This window comes from Rhinolophus hipposideros (genome assembly GCF_964194185.1).
Source record: "Rhinolophus hipposideros genome assembly, chromosome: 10".
NCBI lineage: Eukaryota > Metazoa > Chordata > Mammalia > Chiroptera > Rhinolophidae > Rhinolophus > Rhinolophus hipposideros.
The window spans coordinates 44,993,832-45,018,079 of NC_138056.1; the positions used below are offsets into that span (position 1 = coordinate 44,993,832).

Here is a 24,248-nt window from a genome sequence, read left to right on the forward strand (position 1 = left end):
TGTGGATGGACCTGGAGGGTATTGTGCTGAGTGGGATATGTCAGACAGAGAAAGACAGATGCAATGTGATTTCACTCATGTATGGAATCTAAAAAAACAAAATAAATAAACAAACTAATCAGAAACACACTCATAGATACAGAGAACATTTTGAGGTTGCCAGGTGAGAGAGGGTTTGAAGGGGTGGGTGAAAAATGGGAAGGAATTAAGAAGTACAAATTGGTTGTTAAAAAGTAGTCATGGGGATGTAGGGTATAGCACAAGGAATATAATCAATAATATTGTAGTAACTATGTATGGTGTCAGGTGGGTACTAGACTGTTGGGGTGATAGATGGGAGGGGGTTGGAGGCAGGGTAAAAAAGGGAAAGGGATTAAGAAATACAAATTGGTGATTATAAAATAGTCATGGGGATGTAAAGTAAAGCATAGGGAATATAGTCAATAATATGGTAATAACTACGTATAGTGCCAGGTGAGAGCTAGATTAGTCAGAGGGATCACTTCTTAAATTATATTAATGTCTAACAACTATGCTGTACACCTGAAATTAATATAAAATAATATTGAATATCGACTATAATTGAAAAATTAAAAAAGGTGGGGAAAGGTAAAGGGGAATAAGAGGTTCAAATTTCCATGTATAAAACAAATAAGTCATGGGGATGTAACATAGCATGGGGAATATAGTCAATAATATTGTGCTAGGGTGGTATGGTGTCAGAGAGTTGCTAGACTTATGGTGATCACTTCTTGAGGTACATAAATGTTGAACAACTATGATGTACACCTGAAACTAACAAAATGTTGTATGTTAGCTATATTTTTAAATAAAAATCTTAAAAAAAATAAACTTACTTCTCAACACCCCGTCCCTGCCAAAAAAAGAAATCCACTGATGTTCTTCTGTATCAGAACTTATATCCCCCCAAAACATAAAATACAAGAATACAACTGGAATTCATGATTTCTAGGATCATCAATGACACAAGTGATCACTGGAATAAGCTAGAACATATTTGGCATTTGAAGGAGACAATAGTTAAAACATGCAAGGATTTCTTACATGCTGATGCCCAGGATTTGGAGGGTGAGGGAGAGGTCACATAACCAAGTCCTGACATCCGGACTCTGCTGGCATTTGAGTTTCCAGTTTTCTTCACACATCTTTTGGGAAACAGCTGAAAGTTCCAAGGACATTGATTACTGGCCCAGCTTCTCTGAGAGAGAGGAGATCAAGGAGTCTCCCGAGTGGCTGTAAACCTGAAACCCTGGGGAAGTGATTTCTACATACATAGTTTACTAATGGGGCCTCTAGAGGAGGATATACAAGAGAATTGTCTGGACTAGGTCTTCAAATAGGGTAGCAACAGGTCTGCATTCCAGCAACAAGACCTGAGTGGGTGAGTATCAGGGACAGAAACATGAAATAACTCCTCTCCCTTCTGATATTAGATGCAATCAAAGAAAAAAATTAGGAAGGTTTTCCAGAGGTCTGCATAGAGGGAACACTCCAGCTGACTTAAGAAACTACAGCCCAGACTTTTTCCTTCCTTTTAACAAGTGTATTCAAGAAACTGCTAGATTTGGCATTTCTAATCTGGACACTTGGATTGGCATCAGTATAACTATGAATGTCCTAAATTAAATGTGACATTATGTGCACTTACCTCTTTGCTTGGTAGAGGTTTATAGTTTTGATTAGATCCTAAGAGCAGACTGTGTTTACTTTAGGAACTGCTTTCTTAGAAAAAGCATGGCTAATTATCAGTGAGACTCAGGCAGAAAAATCCTGACACCTTGGCCTGGGCCCATCACCCTAGTGTCTATGGGGGTCTATTTCCCATCTCATATAGGAGGAATGGAGTATATGTAAAGAGCAGACAAGGGGGAGGAGGAATCACATTGTCTTCTCTGTTCACTTGTTTATCTGGCCTTTGTGATGGATTCAAAATTCACTATATTTTCTTGAGGTCCATTATTTTAAGCCTAAAGAAGCTTTCAGGAACAGAACAATATTTACATAATATTAATAATTATAATTTAAAAATCTGTGACTTAAATGTGCTTTAATTTTAGGGAATTCTGAGTGTTGGAATTTAATTTTTTAAATTAAATTTATTGGAGTGACATTGCTTAGTAAAATTATATAGCTTTCAAGTGCACAATTCTATAATACATCATCTATAGATTGCATTCTGTGTTCACCACCCAGAGTCAGTTATCCTTTTGTCACCTTATATTTGACCCCCTTTACTCTTTTCTACCTCCCCCTCCCTCTTTCCCTCTGATAACCACTAACGCTTGTATGTCTATGAGCTTTTGTCTTGTTCATTTGTTGCTTTCAGTTTTATACCCTACATATGAGTGAAATCATATTGTTCTCAAATTTATTTGTCTGACTTATTTCGCTTAGCATGATAATCTCAAGAACCATCCATGCTGGTGCAAATTGCAGTATTTCATGTTCTCTTATGATTGAGTAATATTCCATTGTGTGTGTGTGTGTGTGTGTGTATGTATATATATATATATATATATATATATATATATATATATATATATATATATATATATATATATGACATCTTCTTTATCCAATTATCTATTGAAGGACACTTTGGTTGTTTACATTGTCATGGCCACTGCATAATGCTGCAATGAACATAGCAGTACATATATCTTTACAGATAAATGTTTTCAGATTTTTTGAGTAGATACACAGAAGGCGGACTGCTGGGTGGTATGGTAATTCTATTCTTAATTTTTTGAGGAAACTCCATACTGTTTTCCATAGTGGCTGTACAAATTTACATTCTCACTAGTAATGTATGTGGATTCCTTTTCCTCCATAGTCTCTCTAACATGTTATTACTTGTCTTATTGATGATATCCATTCTAACAGGCGTAAGGTGGTACCTCATTGAAGTTTTGATTTGCATTTCCCTAATAGCTAGTGAAGTTGAGCATCTTATCATGTCTGTTGGCCATTTGTATGTGTTCTTGGGAAAAGTGTCTGTTCAGGTCCTCAGCCCATTTTTCAGTTGGATTGTTTGTTTTTATGTTGTTGAGTTTTATGGGTTCTTTATATAATTTGGATATTAGCCCCTCATCAGAGGTGGTGTTTGTAAATATCTTCTGCTATTCAGTTGGTTGTGTATTTGTTTTATTGATGGTTTTGTTTGTTGTTCAGAAGCTTTTTAGTTTGATATAGTCCCATTCATTCATTTTTGTTTTTACTTCCCTTGCCTTTGAATTCAAATTCATAAAATCCTCTCTAAGACCAAGGTTCATAAGTTTAGTTCCTATGTTTTCTTCTATGCAACTTATTGTTTCAGGCCTTATATTTAGGTCTTTTATCCATTTTGAATTAATTTTGATGTACGGTGACAGCAGTCTAGTTTCATTCTTTTGCACGTGGCTTCCAATTTTCCCAGCACCATTTATTGAAAACAATTTTCTCCAATTTATATTTTTAACTCCTTTGTCAAAAATTATTTGCCTATATATGCATAGGTTTATTTCTGGGTTCTCAATTCAGTTTCATTGGTCTGTGTATCTGTTTTTCTGTCAATACGATGCTGTTTTGATTATTGTTGCTTTGTAGTATAATTTGAAGTCAAGGAGTGTGTTACCTGCAGCCTTATTTTTGTTTTCTCAGGATTGCTTTGGCTATTTGGGGTCTTTTGTGATTCCATACAAATCTGATAGTTTTTTTGTTCTATTTTTTTGAAAAATGCCATCGGGATTTTAATGGGAATTGCATTAAATCTGTATATTGCTTTGGGTAATATGGCCATTTAAACTATGTTGATTCTTCCAATCCATGAACTCAAAATATCTTTCCATTTCTTTCAGTCTTCAATTTCTTTTAATAATGTCTTGTAGTTTTCAGTGCAGATCATTCACATCCTTTGTTAAGTTTGTTCCTAGATATTTTATTCTTTCGGTTCTAATTGCAAAAGGAATTGCTTTTTCATTTTTTTTCCTGAAATTTTATTGTTAGTATATAGGAATTTAATTAATCTTTGTAATTGATTTTATAATTGATTTTATATCCTACAACTTTACTGTATTTGTTTATAGTAGTTTTTTGGTTAAGTCTTTAGAGTTTTCTATATAAAGAATCATGTCACAAAGAATCACGGCAAAAAGTGACTATTTGACTTCTTAATTCCCAATTTGGATGCCTTTTGTTTGTTTCACTTGTCTGATAATTCTGGCTAGGACTTCCAATGCTATGTTGAATAACAACGGTGAGAGAGGGCAACGTTTTCATATTCCTGATCTTAGAGGGAAAGCTTTTACCTTTTTGCCATTATGTGTGATATTAGCTGATGGTTTGTCATATGTGGCCTTTATTATGTTGAGGTACGTTACTTCTATGTGCATTTCATTAAGCATTTTAATTGTAAATGGATCCTGCATCTTGTCAAATGTTTTTTCTGCATCTATTGATATGATTGTATGATTTTTATCCTTTATTTTTTATGGTGTATCACATTGATTGATTTGCATAATGTCAATTATGCCTATTTTGTCTAATGTGTTATTTAAGGCTGATATGTCCTTATTGATTTTCTGTTTGAATGATCTACCCATAGCTGGCAATGGGGTACTTAGGCCCCCTACTATAATTGTGTTTTTTTGTCAGTTTTTCCCTTAAGTTCTGTTAGTAGTTGCTTTATATATTTTGGTGCTCCCTGATTGGGAGCATACATATTGATAAGTGTTACATCTTCTTGATGTATTGTCCCTTTATCATGAAATGTCCATCTTTGTCTCGTGTTACCTTTTCTAATTTGAAGTCTATTTTGTCAGATATAAGTACAGCTGTACCCGCTATTCTCTGGATGTCATTTGCTTACAGTATCATTTTCCACTCTTTTACTTTGAGTCTATATTTATCCTTGCAGCTGAGATGTGTCTCTTGAAGGCAGCATATGGTTTTGTTTTTTGATCCAATCTGCCTTATTATTCGTGAATTCACTCCCCTTACATTTAGGGTTATTTCTCTTTTTCAGTAGTTTGAATATTTGAATTCACTCTGTCCTAGCTGGTAGAGTTTCTACTGAGAAATCTGATGATTATCTAATGGGATTTCCTTTATAGCTTATGATCTTCTTTTCTCTGGCTGCCTTGAGAATTCCTTTTTTGTCATTATTTTTTTGACAGTTTTAATATAATGTGCCTTGGAAAAGACCTTTTGGATTGAGATAACTAAGTGTTCTGTTTGCTTCTTTGATTCAAAGATCCAGTTCTTTTCACAGACTTGGGAAGTTCTCATTGCCTATTTGTTTGAAGAGGCTCTTTGTTCTCCTTATGAGAATAATCTTCTCATTATTCTTATATTGTTCTTTCTGATGGAGTCAGATAGTTCTTGTAGAGTTCTTTCATTTTTTTCCTCTCTGTCAAGTCTGTCTCTTTTTTTATCAGTGTCATTTCCAGATTTTTATCTTTGATATCACTCATTCTTTCCTCCATCTGGTCAGCTATATTTCCTAATCTTGCTATGTCATTCTTCATCTCTTTTATTGAGTTCTTCACCTCCAGAATTTCTATTTGGTTCTTTCATAATTTTAATCTCTTTGGAAAATTATTCTTTTTGTTTGTTGATTTTATTTCTGAGTTAATTAAACTGCCTATCTGAGTTTTCTTGCATCTCATTCAGTTTTTTCAAAACTGCAGTCTTGAATTCTCTATCATTTAAATCATATATTTCCATGTCTTTAAGTTTATTTTCCGGGAATTTTAATTTTCTTTCTGAGCTGCCTTGTTACCTTGGTTGTTCATTATATTTGATGGATTATTTCTCTGTCTAGGAATTTATGGGAATGAACTCTGCTTGTTTTCTTTTTGTCTTTAATGATTCTTTTTTAGAGGTTTTATAAGAGGAGGGTTTCTTTTGTTTTTCCAATAGGTGGTGGTAGACCACAAATGTTTTATTTTCTCATTCACTGCCCTGGCTTGTTGGATCTTTGCTGAGTGGTGGAAAGTGCCTTGTATTTCCTGGACAGGTGGGCAGCTCCTCTGTGATCTGGTCGCCTTAGTCTCAGGGCACCACCCCCATCAGAGAATGTGGTGGCTGATGGTGTTCTGAACCTGTGAAATCCTGGCACTGTCCCAGCAGCCAGATGCAGGATTGTACTTCCTGAAGTGTCCCAGGTCCCCTAGCTTAGATCAGCTGGTGATAAATGGGGACAAGGCAGGCTGGAAAAGGCCTCTGGCATGTTTATTGTTTTGTTCTTCTCCCAGTAATGGGAATCACCAGACCTTAGCTGCCTTGCCTCTGTATCTCCACCTCTATCCATGGGATTAGCTGCAGTATGTGTCTTCCACTCAGAAACTGTCTTTCTTGCTCTCAGGGCTGTAGATATTTTGCTTTGTAACCCAACATTTACTGCTACAATTTCTTCTGGGGTCTGCTGCTAGTTCTGGGAGGGTGTAGGGCAGAGAACTCTGGGATGGTGGGGAGAGGTAGCCAGGCTCCATGGCTTTATTTACTGCCTGGTGACAGCTGCTGCATTTCTATATTTGGTCTCTGCCCCAATCACTGGTTTCAGCTGTAATATATGCTGATCACTCAGGCAGGAATACTTGGGGCTATAGAGAATGCTCCTGCAACCTGAATCCTCCCCTCTCTCAAGACCTGCAGTGAGCTCCGGGTTATGTCCACGGCATCTGTCTCTGCTCTTCTCCTTCTCCTCTGCTCCCGTTCACTCCAATTCACCGACCTTCAGATTTGGATCTCTCAGATGTGTTTGTGTGTCAGGCAGGGAATCCTTTGTTGAATTACAGCTGTTCAATTTCTTGTAACTTCAAGGGGAGAAATAATGAGCACCTCTCATGCTACCATTCTTCTGACATCTGGTGTTGGTGATTTCTATCTCAATGGTACCATGCTCATATAGCTTTAACTTCATAGTATTTTGTTACACAAGAGTTAGATTATTTCTGATTTGTCCTGGTTCCGATCTACTTCTAATATTAATGACATTTTATGAAGAAGGGAAGTATTCCTCTGCTCTGTATGGAGATATACCTTGATGTTCTGAATGCAGGGTGAAATAATACTTCAGCATAAAATGTAGTAGATCCTTTATTTTTGGTTGTGGCAACCAATAAAATAGAAATAGTGGAGATGACTGACATTTTAGGCTATGGGAAAATTATAATGTGACCAGTCACGTGAACAATAGCTTATCAGGAGTTAAGTATTGGAGGAATAGAAGATAGAAATAAAAGAAAACATTGAGAAAGAATATGAATATTCAATTATGTCAAGTGATTTGGAAAGGACAAGAGGCAGAAAGAGAACCAGTGTATGGTAAAAGAAGAATGGAAAAAAAACTGTATGAGGATATTTAGAAGGAATGAAGAAATCAACCAGATGAAAGAATAAAGAACAAATTCTATCTCCAAAGATGGAATAGATATGACGTGTTGGAGCAGTGCTTCTTATATATTACCATGTACTTGAATCACCTGGAAATTGTGATAAAATGCAAATTTTGATTCAGTGCGTTGGATGTGGAGTCAAAGGTTACATGTCTAACAAGTTTCCAAACTTGTCAGTTTTGGCTGGTCTGTGGTCCACACTTCTGGTAGCCAATCTCTAGAAAAGTGTTATGTTGGAGCAAGAAAGCAACTGGAAGTGATGGTGATGCTTGTTGTGTTTAATAAAACACTGTCATTTAATTTCAAAAACAAAGAAAAGTACTTCTAATTGAAAAAAAAAATGTATTTGCCATGATTGTGAAAGATAAAGTCAAAATCAAAATTAAATGTGTCCAAAAGTTATCAACCACAGCAAGAAAGTAGCCAACTATTATTCTTCATCAGTACGTAATTATCTTGATTGTTATCACTGTTGCTACAAAAATTTTTAAGTATGCAAACAATAGGAGGGCCTGATGTTTTAAGAAAAATTAATAAAAATGTTTTTCTTATTTGAGAAAAATTTAACCATTAACCTAATATTTTCTTCTAATTAGGGAAAGATCAACATTCTTCATCTCAAGTATAATATAACCTGTAAATCTCTACTCTTCTGCAGGCAAATACTCTCAGAGGTACATTTATCATACCAATTAATTATCCCCAAGTGTGAAGACTGTGGTTGAGTCTGCTGTGTTACATTACTACTAAAAAGTATGGGTTTCTAGAATAAAGATTTCTTGAAATCTTCTCTCCACCTGTGGACATACTATGTGGCACAATATTAGTGCTGCCCCCTTTTTGCTGACTGGATTCCCAGGCCTAGAGGCAGCTCATCACTGGATTTCCATCCCCTTCTTTGCAGTCTACATCTGTATGCTTCTTGGCAATGGCACTCTCCTCTACCTCATTAAGGATGACCACAGTCTCCATGAACCCATGTACTATTTCCTTTCCATGTTGGCAGGTACAGATCTGATGGTGACATTGACCACGATGCCAACTGTAATGGGTATCTTATGGGTGAATCATCGGGAGATGAGCCACGGAGCCTGCTTCCTGCAGGCCTACTTCATTCACTCCCTTTCCATTGTGGAATCTGGTATCTTACTTGCCATGGCCTATGACCGTTTTATTGCCATCTACAATCCCTTGCAATACGCTTCTCTTCTCACCAATAGTCGAGTGATAAAGTTAGGGGTGGGAGCTTTTATGAGGGGTTTTATATCCATCGTGCCTATAATCTTGCGTCTTTTTTCGTTTCCATATTGCCATTCTCATGTTCTCTCCCATGCTTTCTGTCTGCACCAAGAAGTAATGAAACTGGCCTGTGCTGACATAACTTTCAATACACTTTATCCTGTAATTCTTATTTCTTTAACAATCTTCTTAGACTCTATGATCATCCTTTTCTCCTATATTTTAATTCTGAAGACTGTTATGGGTATAGCCTCTGGTGAAGAGAAAGCCAAAGCTCTTAATACCTGCATCTCCCACATCGGTTGTGTCCTCATCTTCTATGTCACTGTGATCAGTTTGTCATTCATCCACAGGTTTGGGAAGAATGTGCCACATGTGGTCCATATTATAATGAGCTATGTCTACTTCCTGTTTCCTCCTTTAATGAATCCTATCATTTATAGCATCAAGAACAAGCAGATTCAATATGGCATTCTCCGCCTTTTATCTAAACATAGATTTGGAAGTTAAACTCTGATGTGGGTGATCGCTCAAGGAAGATGGTGGGCATCTGAGATTTCTCTGAATTGAAAGCAAAGAAATTCCACTGAGTCTCAAAACTTCCTGTGGCAGACTCCACTTCTCCAAATGATGCAATACTATTTATGAGTCTTTTCCAGGGTATGTCCTTGACTTGATAGATTTGCTATTTGTTAAGTTCATGGATTGATTTTTTTTGTCATTATCATGTGTTCATCTCTCTAACTACTAAGTAGTAGATAAAAATATTTCTTATACATCTGGAAGATTAAGTATAATTTTATATTGTGATTTTTTTGGTGTATTCAATTAATTTTTATTGCTAAAAGGCATAGATAATTTTCAGTTTGTGGTACCCATTTACATGTCTATCTTTGGATTTCTCTGCTCATATCATTTGCTCATTTTCATGTCAGTACGTCCATGCTTTCCTAACTTATTTGTGGGAGTGCATTAATGATAAATGAACCCTAGTGAGCCACTGATATTGCAAACATTTCCAATTTTTGTCTTCTTATATGCAAAATTTAAAATTTTACATATAACCATATTTATATTTACTTTATTAAGATTTGGAGGGCATTTGATATAGGCCTCCCTGATTTCAGGTTTATTTATTTATTTTCTTATTTTTTGCAGAACTTTCTTTTACATATTCTATTTTACAATACGTTAATATTTGAAGAAAAGTAAATCAGTCCTCACTGAAACTATTTTCAAGGTAGTAGCACTAATATTAATTCATTTGGCTGATATTTTAAGGTATGAGACAGAAATAATGCTAAACAACAATGATCTAAATGTAAGCAAACAGATATAAAATATTGACTATGCAGATCACAACCCACTGGGGAGTCAAAGATAGAATAAACCTAAATTTAAAATAATCCTTATGACTAGTGACAAAATGTAAAGAACAAGCTGCTTTGAGGATGTTCGTCTCAAAAAGGATTGCATCAAGACTGAAGTAAGGGTTACCAGTGTGAGGGATATAAATGATGAACGTCTAAGTATTACCTTGTCTTGTACACCTGAAACTAATAAATAAAAAAAAAAAAAAAGACAACAGATAACAAGTGTTGCCCAGGGTGTGAAGTAAAGGGATCCTTTGGGTACTGTTGCTGGGAATGTAAATTAGCATAAGCATTATGGAAAATAGTTCAGAGTATCCTCAAAAAAATAAAAATAGAATTATCATATGATCTAACAATCTCACTTTTTGGTATATATCCAAAGGAAATAAAATCAGCATCTAGAAGAGAAAAAAAAAAAAAAAAGACTGAAGTAAGGGAAAGATTCCCTGAGGAGTGTCCTTGAACTGAGATCTGAGGGTAAATTAGACATTAACTGGTGAAAATAAGGATAAGAATATTTTAAGCTGAAAGCAGTCTGTGAAGAGGTTGAAGGTGGGTCAGGTCATGGCACCTTCTGGGAATGTGTCTGATATGAAGAGCGTGATAGGCCTAAGGAGAAGTTGGGGAGAGAAAAGGAGGTCAAATCAATAATATCCTGTGGCTAGAGCAAGCGTTTGTGTATTTACCCAGTTGTGGGAAGCTATTGAATAGTTCTAAGTAAGGGAGTGACACGATTTCCGTGTTGTTTATAAATTATAAGTTCAGATATGTGTGGATTTGAGTGAGGCAAAAGAGGAACAAAGAAATCAGAAAGAAAATAATGTACCAGTTCCGGAAAGAGATACAAGTAGCTAAAATTATTAAAGTGAAAATGAACGTAGTAGACAGATATGAGATATATTTAGGATCTAAAATGATTTGTGGTTATTTTAGAAAAGTATATGAAAAAAAGTTTGGGAGGAAACAAATATAATATTAAATTTCTGAATTATTTTATTTTAAGAACATTAATGCTATCAAACCCGGAAAGATTACTGATTATGTATTAAATTCATCAATCTGAAGAATTGTAACATTTTTTGAAACATATTTTTAAAATGTGAGGATGGATAAAAATCCAAATGATGAAGTTGTGACCTGTTAATATGACCAAGGGAAATATTCTATATTGTAGCACTGAGCTTTTAGAAGACAATAACATAGTCATTAGTCATACATATATTACAATAATTTTTAGTATGTGTATCTTTTTGCCTGATTAATAATAACCATAGTAAAATCTAGGTCTATGTCGAGTATGTCTATGTCAAGAAAGGTTAGGGGTACAAGACAATAGAAAAACCTGAAGCTGTTGACACTAAAAGCAGTTTATGGAGCACATGGGTCTTTGCATTGCTATCCAGGGAGAGAGAGTTTCTACGGAGTGATTTTCACTCGAATGTGTCCAAGAAAAAAAAAAATAAGCCAGTTCTAAATCAATAGCCTGAACAAAAATGCTCAAGATAACACATAAATTATAAGAAGCAATGGGTTCACCATGGGAAATTAGATTCAGACACATATATGAATATAGAATAAAGAACACCTAGATTCCTCTCTGAGTAAAGAGCAGTGATACATTGGAAAATGAGGTTTTCTTTTCTCCCCCTGCCCTACAAGGGCTTAAATAAGTTACCATAGGCTGGGGCACATCCTTACAGATGCCTGGTCACAGATTTCTGAGAAGAAACACATGGAACTGAAAATGTTCATACTTAATTCCCTCCTTCAAATGCACCTGGAGATTAACCACCCTAATCAAATTCTAAGAACAAGTCCAATAAATCATCTCTAAGAAAGACAAAGCTTTTCTAAAAAAATTATTTATTTTTATTATTAGTTTCAGAAATACAAAATAGTGATCAGACATTTACACATCTCACAAAGTGATAACCCCAACAAGTCTACTACCCATCTGACATGGGACATAGCTATTACAATACCATTGACTATATTCCCTATGCTGTACTTCACATCCCGTGACTATATTTTTTATTATAGTTGCCATTTGATATGTGTGCATGTATGTGTGTGTACATGTATTAACAATAAACAAAAATAATTTTGTGATAAATATTCTCTACAAATAAATTCTAATTTTAAAACCTTTTATTACTCTCATAATAAATTTAATGAAGAAAAATGAGTTTAATTTTAAATCGGCATGTCTTACTGTCTAGCCTGAGTTAGGAGACTCTCTGAGGCCATGATTTGCATCTAATGAAGGCACAAATCACTTACCAATAGAGAATTTCAAGAGTTTTGCAATTTTTCAATGAATGAATCTCAGGATGCCTAGATACTACATGAATGTATCTGTCCACCTTCTTCTCACTTTGAATATTTTGTTGCCCAAACTAAACTCTTGAAGGAGGAAACTAGACAAGGTTCCTGGAGGAAGTAAGTTTTCTGCTTAAATGATTTAAATAAACTTTGCCCTTGTCTTACTGACAGGAAAGAATGCCAGGACTATATAGAGAAAAAATATATAACCATTTCAGAACTAAAAATATGAGAAATCTACACTTTTTAGGTTCATCCCCAGGTAGAAAGATTACAACTGGTGATTTCTCTGCAACAGATATTGTCTCTGCCATCCTATATTCAGTGATCTATATTGACGACAATACAGAGAGAAATGGAGTCCAATCCTTGCAATGCTTAAAAAATTGGGGTTGGGGTAAGTTTTCTGTAAGGCCATTTACTAAAACTTTTTCAGGCTGATTTAATTGTGAAGCTGGATTATTCCTCCATAAATTTAATGAGGAGAAAAATGTGCCCAAGATTAAAATACTCAAGCCATTGATGCTGAATGTAAACCAAAGTCCTAAAATCTTGGTATCTCCCCAAAGCTTCCTCTGTCCCTCATGCTCATGAGGCCTATAATACATCTACACGTAAGCATCTTGACAGAAAATTCCACCCCAGATCATTCCCATTTCATTTTCTGATCTTGGTGCAGAGATTCTTATGGCTGAAGGAAGACTGACTTTGCAAGTCATGTTTGAAGTTTAGAAGCTGTGGGATAGAGATGACTCCATTTGTGGTCACCAGTTACTGTGATATTGTAGCCCACTTTGCAAGTTAAATTTTAGGGATGGGCTGCCTCTTTTACAGTGTTAAATTTGGTGTAAGAAACCCCAGTTTACTGGTCAAGGCCCTTTAAGTTAAAACTCTATTTCCCTCTTGCTAAGTTAAAAAAGATCCCAGCTACCTGGCATGGACTTTCAAATCATAGTATATTTAATTACCTGCCACATATGCATGAGAGGAATGGGAGATTCAAACTATAGTGGACCAGCATCATTGGCATGCTTGTTGGGCTTTTAGTGGGTCAGGAAATGACATGACAATATTCAAGTCTTCCTGAAGAGGTATAAGAGGGCTGCTCACTGTTGGATAAGCAGTGTTGTTTCACAATGGAGGAAACAGACTGTAAGAAGCTGGATTTGTTGGTGAAGTTCTCCCTGAACTTTGGATTGGAGGTTGAGTGATCAAATTCAGGTGCTGCCATTAGTGCTGAAGAATTTTTCCAAAATGACTCTTGGAGAATACCACTCCTTAGCATTGTGTGTAGTTGACACACATTCTTATTCATCAGGGGTATAAGGCATAAGTGGTCTATATTATCAACTCTGTGATAGATGATTGATAGACAGGTGATAGGTAGATAGATGATAGATAGATGGATAGATGATAAATAGATAGATAGGTCAATAGGTAGATTGATAGATAAATAGATGATAGATAAACAGACTTCCCAGATATCATGCCAAAAATAAGAGCAATGATTAGTCATCCTACCTTCCATAACCTGATTGGATCAGATCTACTATAATTCCTTTCATCACAGTACCTAGAGGGAAGCCCCCTTTAGACACCCTCAACATTCTGAAACTTCTCCTTTCAGTCTTGTCCCTGGACCACTAGGCCTAATTACCTTGCCTATAAGTGAGACTCTACTAAGTGATTTCAATTATGACTTTCTGTCTTTGCCTATATGGTGGCATAGCTGACAGAGAGAGGAAGGAAATACATTTAATTTGTGGTATAGTATCCTCTGGGTAGAGTACTTTATTGAAACTAAAACTCTCTTCCTGGTATTAGTCGAGCCAATTAGTAGTCTGGTAGTTTACAGGGCTAGGAAGACTTAATGTATTTAACTATGAACACAGCATTTTTCAAAGAAGTCTTTCCATCAGGATGAAGAAATAGAAAATCTGTAATAGGTGGTTGAAAAATCTTACCTTAAGCTTCAGTAATCAATAAGTCTCTCTTTTTGACCCTGTCATGTTATGCATTTCTTTCTGTAATATGGTTGATATAAAAGTTGGAGACATATAAATGATAAACAACAAAGAAAAGCAGATATCATGATTTGACATGCTTGAGCAAAGGGCTGAATCTGAAACTATTAATATTATTATAAATAAAAGTAAAAAAATGTACAATTCGACCACAAAGAAAACTGCTTGATAACACAATTCTGCATTTATTTACTCGACTAATAGTTACTGAGCACCAACCATGGGTTAAGCTCTGTGCTATGTGCTAAAAATGTAAGTCCTTTAAAAATCTTTCTGAAGTTTTAGTTTATTATGAATGCAATGTGAATTGACTTGATAAAAAAGTTATTAAAAAGCTACAACCACTTAACCATAATTCTAAAAACCAAAAGGTTCTCCAAAATTAATTATGAAATGTATTTATTGGCTAAATCTGACATGATATAAAGTCAAATTGTGGCAAAATCTGACCTGAGTATATGAGAGGGTAGTCTTTTATCCCCCTTAATATAAACAGGTGATAGTTTATAAGATGTTATCGTGTGCAACCTGCTGGGGGTACCATATATATTATATGAATATACATTTTATTACTTTTAAAAGCATGGCTGAATTCTGAAATGTCTTGAGACAAGGGTTTTGGATACATAATTGTAGATTAGCACAATAACAGATGGCTTAAATTGATGCTAAGCATATGACCCCCTGGAGAAGATTTTCAAAATCAGACTGATCTGACAACACCTGGATTATTCTGTCCAATTGTGAGTAGAATGATAGCAGATGAATCAGATCTAGGTATCATTATGTGATAAATAGTTAACATACTAGTGGATGCTCAGCCATTAAGAAAGAAGTATGAGAAATATTAATATAGATATTTTTATAGCATTTAGAGAGAACATATCAATGGGATTGTTTAGACCTGTTCAATTTGACTGCAGAGATCAAGACTAGGGATAAGGGGTGGATATTTCAGGGAAGTAGATTTATATTTTAATATATATTTATGTCATATACACTATACATACTACACATAATCAAAATGGGATAGATTATCTCATAGGGTAAGGAGTTTCTAATCAACAGAAATAAACAGGTGTCTGATAAAATTGTTACATGGTGGATCAAGGATTTGGTAAAGAGTTGGATGGGGTGGCCTCTACAGATTATTATTCCTAAAAATACTAAGGTGTGTATGAATATAATTCATGAATGGTTTTAAAAAAGAGGAACGGAATATTGTTCCCTAAACATCAACGTTTAAGAAGAAAAAGTAACCGATCTTTCCATTGTATGACCCATAGAACACTTGAGAGTGACTTAGATATAACTTGTTTTATCTGACCTTAGAGACACTGCTTCTTGTAGAGATTCTCCATCCATAGAAGAAATAGAGGGCACAAGCACCCACTTCAGTGGCCCAGATCTTTCTCAGATTAGAGAGGAAAAGGGGATTATTTGGTATTCCCAAATAGCCTATGTGGAAATGAGCTAGAAGTACTCCCTTGGGAGTTGTTTCTTTAACAAATATACCTCTCATCAGGACTCTGAGCACACACTGAGGACACAGCAACACACTGATTCTCAGACTGTGCTTAGGAACCACAAAAAGAAAGCTATGGCTCAGGTAAGGAAGTCCAGGGATTCAAATGCAGCGAAGATATTTTAAGAATGACTGTTCTAGGGGATATGAAACACAGCTTAGGGGATATAGTCAATAATATTCTGTTAACTACATATGACGTCAGGTGGATGCAAGACTTATCAGGGTAAGTTACATAAATGTCTAATCACTGTGCTGTAAACCTGAAACTACTATAGTATTAAATGTCAACTGTAATTAGAAAAAAAGAAAAGAGGAACTGTTCTACGTGACTATGTAGCTCTTCTCCAAAGGATAAGAAAGCATTTAATTTTTTTTTTTTTTGATGAGATGGTGAAATCAGGAAAGGGGGTAGTGTATGGAAAGGAAATCTTGAATCTTGAACAGGAGAACTACAGTTATATTCTATGGATGTTGGTTGAGAACATGAGCTTGGGGGTCAGATAAACTGGATTTTGAATTTCTGTATGCCACATAGGAATTGTGTGACCTTGGACAAATTATTTAACCTCTTGAAGCCTCAGTTTTCTCATTTGAAGAAAGTAAGTAATATATTGTTTTCACTTTCTTGTTATTTATTCAGTTTCCATTTCACAATCATTGGGAATCTATTCCTATCATTCTATTGAAGTTGTCAAGATTACCAAAGACTTACTTGCCAAAAACAATGGGTACATTTCATTTTTATCTTACTTGGCAATTCTGACACTTTTCATTATTAAACCACAGCACTACCTAATTTTTAAAAAAAGTATTTTTCACTGACTTTGTAATTACAAATCATTTTTACTATCCTCTTATATTCCTGCTTACTTCTTAGTCCATATCCTTTGAGATCTTTTTTTTGTGTCCTAAAATGGAGGTTTTCCTAAGTTCACAACTTTTCTCTCCTCACCTACTTTTCCATCTTAATTCAAACCTAAAGTGAGATGTAATCAATCACTTAAAAGCTTCCAGATTTCTGTTTTCAGCCCAATAGCTTCCATACATATATATATATGTACACACACATATGTACATATATACACATATATATGTAATTTCTTCTAAAGAAGCACATATTTTGAGGCAATAGTAGCTAAGTGTGTGAGAAGAATAGAGACAGAAGACACTAATTATATGGAGTGCTTGCAGATTATCCAGAAGTTAAGAGATAATTTCCCCATTTTCTCAACATGATCCTAATGTGCCCTCTTCTTTACTTTCTCCTTCAATTTCTTAGGTCTCTATAACTGGTTTCTGGAACAGTTCTCCATGGCAAGTTGAGGAAACTCTGAATGATGTATCTGTGTGAATTTGCGAAAAAACTGACGACTCGAGGCTAGCTGCTTTCAGAGAAATAACTCAAAGAAAATCCTCAGAGTAAGGTGAGGGGATAGTGAATCCCTGTCATCTCTGCATTCCTGATTGAGGCTCTAGGCTTGCCTGATGGTGATGAGAAATTCTACTGAAGTTACTATTTTCACCAATGTCATATACAATGCCACATGTTAGAGACAACCTAAACCGGGCAGCTATTCCTCCTGTCATATTGGGGATATGTGGACAATTCCTGGCACAGCCACATTTGCCATAACTAAATGCCAATATGGCTGCTGTTAGGGACTTCAGATAATGAATAGGATATCCTTCTAACTTAGGTCAATCAAAAATATTAATAAATTGCAATTGTTATTTACAGAGGGATTACCACATGGTTTTGGACTTAAACCCTGCTCAGCTCAAATTCCAAAACCCATTAAAAACCCAAAGCCCATAGTTCAGACTTTTACTACACCATATATTTTAAGCAAGTCTGGAGTTTTTCCCCACTTCCTCCCTCTGGTCCACTTTCTGGGCAACAGCTGGTCCAAAGAGGTCATTTGTCCCTATCCCTACAACAAACTGTGGCATTTATCCGTTCTCTATCCCTTTGTTCCGCACATTTTTATTAGAAAAGCAGTGTTGGAAGGTTAAGGGGATGGGAGATATAGGACTTCTGATTCATGATTTACACATCACTCTTGTGTAGAGGTAGATAAGTGTTGTCAAGCTGAGACCCACATCTGTCGCGTTTCAGTGAATCTAGTTAGTTGGCAGACTTATCAGTACTTACATCAGCAGAGTATCTGCCACTTCAGTGGCCAGATTGACCTTTTTTTGTCATTGACAGTATCCCCTGAAGTGGTGGTCATTTCCAAAAGCACATTCACCTTTTCTCTACCCATCTCCCCCAACCAGCCGCTGCTCATTATTAGAGATGTTACCATGGGCCAAATTCTCAAAAAACAAACAAACAAACAAACAAAAAACCTATTCTTGTTTTTATAGGTCTTTATTAAGTGGAAATGGTGCATTCTTCCAGAATTCCTCTTCAGAGATACAAGTAGTGATGTTTCTAAGAGAAAACAATATTTAAAAGACCATGGATATATATGGATTTAATTGAATTTGGGAGAAGCTACTATTTCTCTTGTGGTTCTTTTTAATTGTTATTTTAATCAACTTACTACACAATTTCTTGGTTATTATGCAAACAAAGATAACTTGACTTCAGAAGAGTGTAATTATACATAGGTCATATTTCAAAGTTCCCTATAGAAGCCAATTTTAAGTTTTCTAAATATGGGCTTTCTAGATTCATAAATATTTGAACACCTATATAATTGTCTCCACCAGCAATATAGTTTTCCATCCATGAGTCTTTATCTTCTTTCTTGAACTTGTTGTGTTAAGTTTATGCATTCAATCATTAAATTCTGATAATGCTTTTGCCATTCATATACTCAGACCACTTTTTTTTTTTTTAATCTGTGGCTCAGTATAATCCTTAAGCTTCTTCTTCTTTTTTTAAACTGAAGTTTATTGGTGTGACAATTGTTAGTAAAGTTACATAGATTTCAGATGTACAATTCTGTAATACAGCATCTATATTCACATTGTGTGTTCACCACCCAGAGTCAACTTACTTTCCATCACCATATACTTGAGTCAGTTCTCTTTCTATCACCATATACTTGACCCTGTTTACCCTCTTCTATGGGTTTGTAGAAATCATTAGGCTTCTGAGGAGAACTTGTCCTAAGAGTCTGTCTTCCTTAAAATGTTTCTTTCAGGAATTTGCAATTCCTGTGTCTTCCTGTTTTAAAGTTTGTCTCTGTTTGTCACTCAGATATTTTGCAACACTGAAAATATCCTGAATCCCAAGTCCACTGAGTAATCACACCTTTCTAAAATGAGTTTGCCAACTCTGCCCACCTGTTCTGATTTCTCTGGAATCTCCCACGAGTCACCTCCTTATTCCCAGGCCTCTTGAGATGGCAATGTTGATAACAATATTTCTCAAACATTTCATGATAACTGAGTTATTTCTATTGATTAATCATTTTTCTTAGAGATTTATTATTGAGACAAATATCTGATTAGTTTCAAGAAAGAAAATTTGAAATGGTCCAAATTGGAAAGAAATAAATAAAAGACCATTATGAAAGATAATAAAAGAGGGAAAGAATGAAATAGAGCCAAAGAAATGATTTGGGGGACTAAGAGTAAAGACTAGAAACATTGATGTAATTGACAGAAGAAAAATTGGACGCTGAAGAGTAAATTGTTGACATTATTAATGTGATTAATATTATTGTTATCCATTATTCCAGGGAAAGACTTTGTGAATACAGACATAATTAATTAAGAGTTAGACAAGCCACAAAATTTTGTATGTTTGGAAGGGAGAAATGGCCTGATAATGTGCTACAAGAAGATAGAGAGGAAAAAAGAATCCTGCGTATTTCGAGGTCATAACCCCTGAAAAAGCTCTTCTCCACCTGCAAAATCTAACATGTGGACGAACAACAGTGCTGCTCCCTTCTTGCTGACTGGCTTCCTGGGCTCCGAGGCAATTCACCACTGGATCTCTATCTCCTTTTTTATCATATACCTCTCCATTCTTTTTGGCAATGGAACACTTCTCTTCCTTATTCAGAGTGACCACAGTCTTTATGAGCCCATGTACTACTTCCTGGCTATGCTGGCAGGTACAGACCTTGGAATAACTCTAACTACAATGCCCACAGTCATGGGAGTCCTGTTGTTGAACCAGAGGGAAATTGCCCAGGGTGCCTGTTTCACTCAGTCCTACTTTATTCACACTCTGGCCATTGTAGAATCGGGTGTTTTGCTTGCTATGGCGTATGACCGTTTTATTGCCATCCGCACCCCTCTGAGGTACAACTCCATTCTTACCAATTCCCACGTGATGAAGGTAGGACTGGGGATACTGATGAGGGGCGTTGTGTCCATTTTACCCCCAATTCTGAAACTCTTGTGGTTCCCATATTGCCGTTCCCATGTCCTTTCCCATGCCTTTTGCCTCCACCAAGATGTCATGAAACTTGCCTGTGCTGATATTACATTCAATCGTGTATACCCAGTTATTCTGGTTGCTTTGACTTTCTTCCTAGATGCTCTGATTATCCTCTTCTCTTATATTCTAATCCTTAAGACAGTTATGGACATTGCTTCTGCAGAGGAGCAAGCTAAGGCCCTCAACACCTGTGTCTCCCATATTAGCTGCGTCCTGGTCTTTTACATCACTGTGATTGGCCTGACTTTCATCCACAGGTTTGGGAAACATGCATCACATGTGATCCACATTACCATGAGCTACGTCCACTTTCTTTTTCCTCCATTCATGAACCCCATTATCTACAGCATCAAGACCAAGCAGATTCAGAGAAGCATTGTTCGTCTGTTTTCTCTGCAAAGGGCTTGAGCCTTTATTTTAGAATCCTGAGAGCTCTAGGATTGTTTGGCTTTTCCCATTATTGGAAGAGAACTTTGGTTTTATACTTTTTCAGAGTTCGATGAGATTTTAATATTACATAAAGCTAGAAGTTGACTTGAGTACACACACACACGTATAACAATTCTGACTTATGGATGAGGGGTGATAGTTTTAGACATTTAATAATCTAAACATGGTAATGAAGAAATTGCAGTTTTTGTTTCATTTCCTCTTATTTTTGCCTGAAATCTGAAAGAAAAGGTTACTCCCACATTTCCAAACATTTTATTAAATCCCTATAAAGCTCTTTTCTCTGGGTCTTGTCCCTTTCTGCTTCTTTCATGGGTGCTTTGTGGACATGGGAGTGGCTCTGTGTGCACATGTGTATATGTGTGGGCGTGTGTATTGGGTGATATATGTGTGTGGGGGGGCAAAGGTATCTCCAGATATCTGGTATCTCCAGAACCACTCTCTAGCCATGTGATCTTCTCAAGGCCTCACCTCAGTCTTCAGATTCTCTATCTGTGAAACAAGGGTATTGGACCTGGTTCTCTTTCTCTTTCCCCGCCCCCCTGCTTAATTAGCATATTATCAAATTCACTTGTGAATGATGCAGAACAGTTCCAACACCCCAAAATAACTTCTTCATACTACTTTTTGTTTGTTTGTTTGTTTGTTTATGGCTGACATTTAATAGGTAAAAGTACATTAAAAAAGCAAGGGTATTTTTATAAAAATCAGCACAGTGGTGACCTCTAGGGAGTCGGAGAAACAGGTGCGCTGGGGCTTCTGGGATGCTGGCGGTGCTCTTTCTTGCCATACTACTTTTTACAGTCATAAATCTATCCCCTCTTAACCCCTGGAAGTCACTGATCTGCTTTCTATTATTATAGTTTTATCTTTTCAAGAATGTTATATAACAAAAATCACACAATATCTAACTTTTTGAGATTAGCTCCTTTCACTCAGCAGAATGCCTCTGTGATTCATCCAAGTTGTTGTGTTTGTCAATAGTTCACTCCTCTTTAATTGCTGAGTAATATTTCTCATGTATGTCTCCTTACCTGGATATTTACTTTTTTCCTGCCACTTCCCAATCATTTCAACCTGTTAATGTTAGCCTCTGCTTTCATTCCACTTTGACCACCCTTTCCATGTCCATTCCCAATACATTCTCCTCAGCTAGAACTCTCACACATCCAGATTTTAAATGCCAGTCCTCCTGTATTTATATCTCTCTAACTCATACATTTTATAGCAATCACTCCAGCTTGCCGTCTGTATATCATATCTATCATTCTCTTTCTTTCTTTATTCTCTGTTCATCTTGTGAATGTTCCCTCATGAGACATCCTCCCCAGTCACTCCCTTTATCTGACTTACTGTTTCCTTTTGTTGCATTCACTAGCCTTGACTTCTCTGATAGCCCATCCAAGCCTCTTGGCATCATTACCAAATGTTATCGTGGTTGAACAGCTAAACCCAAAAGTATTGTTGAAACAAAAGCAGCACAATGAATTGTAATAGGGACAAGCACATGCACTGCACTTAAGATTAAATTTCAACTGCATAAGTATAAGTGGGAGATTCAGGTAATTTTCCAGTGTATTGAAAAGCTTAGATTCTCACCTGAATCCAGAGTATATCAGTGATAGAATAAAATAAATGATGTATTCAGATCTTACTGTTGCTAGTCAATGCCCTGAGAATCTTACAGTTTTACCTAATTGATACACACAAATATTTTTAGGTTATTTTTAATTGTAATTTCTAATATTCAGATGAAAAGACAACTTAGATAGATTATTAGGTAGGCTAAATATTTTATCCAAAATCACACAATATGGGAATAATCATATATATCCATACAAACAGAGTTTGTGGTGCGAGTGGAGAGTTTTGTCTCATTTGTGTTCTGGTCATGTGAAAACTGAGATAGGATATTCATTCCATCTATTACACTTTAAATGGGATCCTGCCTATCTGCGGAAGACTTTGGGGATGGGTAGGTAACTCAAGCTAGCACATCCAAGAGATGAATGAGAGTGTTGATCCTAACAGAAAGGAAAAGGTCAGCAAGACTATGTTCATGACAGTATATGCAAGATACACATTGTAATTGTTCGTGTGAGTGGGCTATATTTATGAATAATGTGTGTGTAAAAGTGTGCCAGTTTGCTTACAAGTGCTTTGATGGGCCTAGAGACGTCAACTCCTTTGAGTTTGTAAGTGTCTATTCCTCTATAATGTGCCTGAATATTTCTATTTGATTCTCTGAACATCAATAAGTGTGTATCATTGTAAATATCTAAGAAATTATTTAGTATATGTCCATTCACCCAAATTCATTAAGCACTTGGTATGTACCAGGGCCTATAATAAGTACTGGAGAAAAAAGGTAATTAAATGTAATCCCTAATTTAAGGGGCTGCAAACACAAAATGGATATATGTAGAAAGAATTATAAGAAAATTGCATACATTAATCAGACGGCTTTGGGATCATAGAAAATATGGTCAGCTCACACTGCCAGGGGAAGATAAGAAAGAGTTAACTAACATGATGTGACTTTAAAGGACAAAACATACCAGAAATTTTCTTTTTATATCTCCTTATTGTATTGTCATATGGAACAGATGAATGCAACAAATAAATTTTAAAAAGTAATGTTTATACTAGCTAGATACTTTTACCTAAATCTTTCTCTAAGTGCTAAAAATACATCCACTAGCTTATTATTATATATGAATTGAGGTAGGACTCTATATATACAAAGGAATTGGAGAGAGGAAAAGAGAATAAAGATGACAAAGACCTTATAATCATAGATAAAAATGGAAAGGGATTAAAAGAACTGAAGTTTATGGAAAGAAAATTAGATGGGTAGATGAAATACCTGTATAAAAGTGGTATAGCATCAGTGGTATTGTAATAGCTATATACGATGTCAGAGGGGTAGTAGATTGGGGGAGGAGGGTTATCACTTTGTGAGGGGTGTAAATGTCTAAGTATTATATTGTTTTGCACACCTGAAACTAAGAAAGTGGTATTTTGAAGGAAAAGTATACCATATTCTTAGTTCCATTTTATAAAATAACTAAAATCTATTGTGGTAAGTTACAAGGAGGTACCTTTTTAGATCAATAAAGGAAAGGCATTTTTAACAATCAGAGATGTACACTAATGGAACCAGCTATCTCATACATTACTCCCCACTATAAATGTCCCAGAAAAAGCAGCAAAATCATTTACTAACATTTGAAATGTTCAGGCACAATGTAGAATATTATACCCAGCCTCTAAATTTTCTATGAATGCTAACACTGTAAAATTATTCATTACCTAACTTACTTGCAATATTTTTATACAAATGTATGTATCATATTCCAGTAAAAAAATATCTGTGTACATTACAGGGGATTTTCATTTATAACTTTGTTCTTGCTGTCTCTTTTTGGATAATCCCTGTTTTTGATCTACCTGAAAAAATCACGCTCCTTTCCAAAGTCTACTTCAAATAAATAAGCACAATGTGTTCTCTACTTT

At 35.7% G+C, this 24,248-nt stretch overlaps 2 protein-coding genes across 2 annotated transcripts; both read left to right on the forward strand.

The window, feature by feature from the left end:
• Positions 1 to 8,207: 8,207 nt before the first annotated feature.
• Positions 8,208 to 9,146, forward strand: LOC308503839 (olfactory receptor 51B2; the record flags this gene model as incomplete). Its single annotated transcript, XM_081063509.1, has 1 exon — positions 8,208 to 9,146. The coding sequence occupies one exon, from the start codon at positions 8,208 to 8,210 to the stop codon at positions 9,144 to 9,146; it is 939 nt and encodes a 312-aa protein (XP_080919635.1).
• A 10,611-nt stretch (positions 9,147 to 19,757) lies between these two features.
• OR51B4 (olfactory receptor family 51 subfamily B member 4) lies at positions 19,758 to 20,690 on the forward strand (the record flags this gene model as incomplete). The annotated part of the gene is made up of 1 exon (XM_081063517.1): positions 19,758 to 20,690. One exon carries the CDS (start codon positions 19,758 to 19,760, stop codon positions 20,688 to 20,690), a length of 933 nt encoding a protein of 310 aa, XP_080919643.1.
• Positions 20,691 to 24,248: the final 3,558 nt, after the last annotated feature.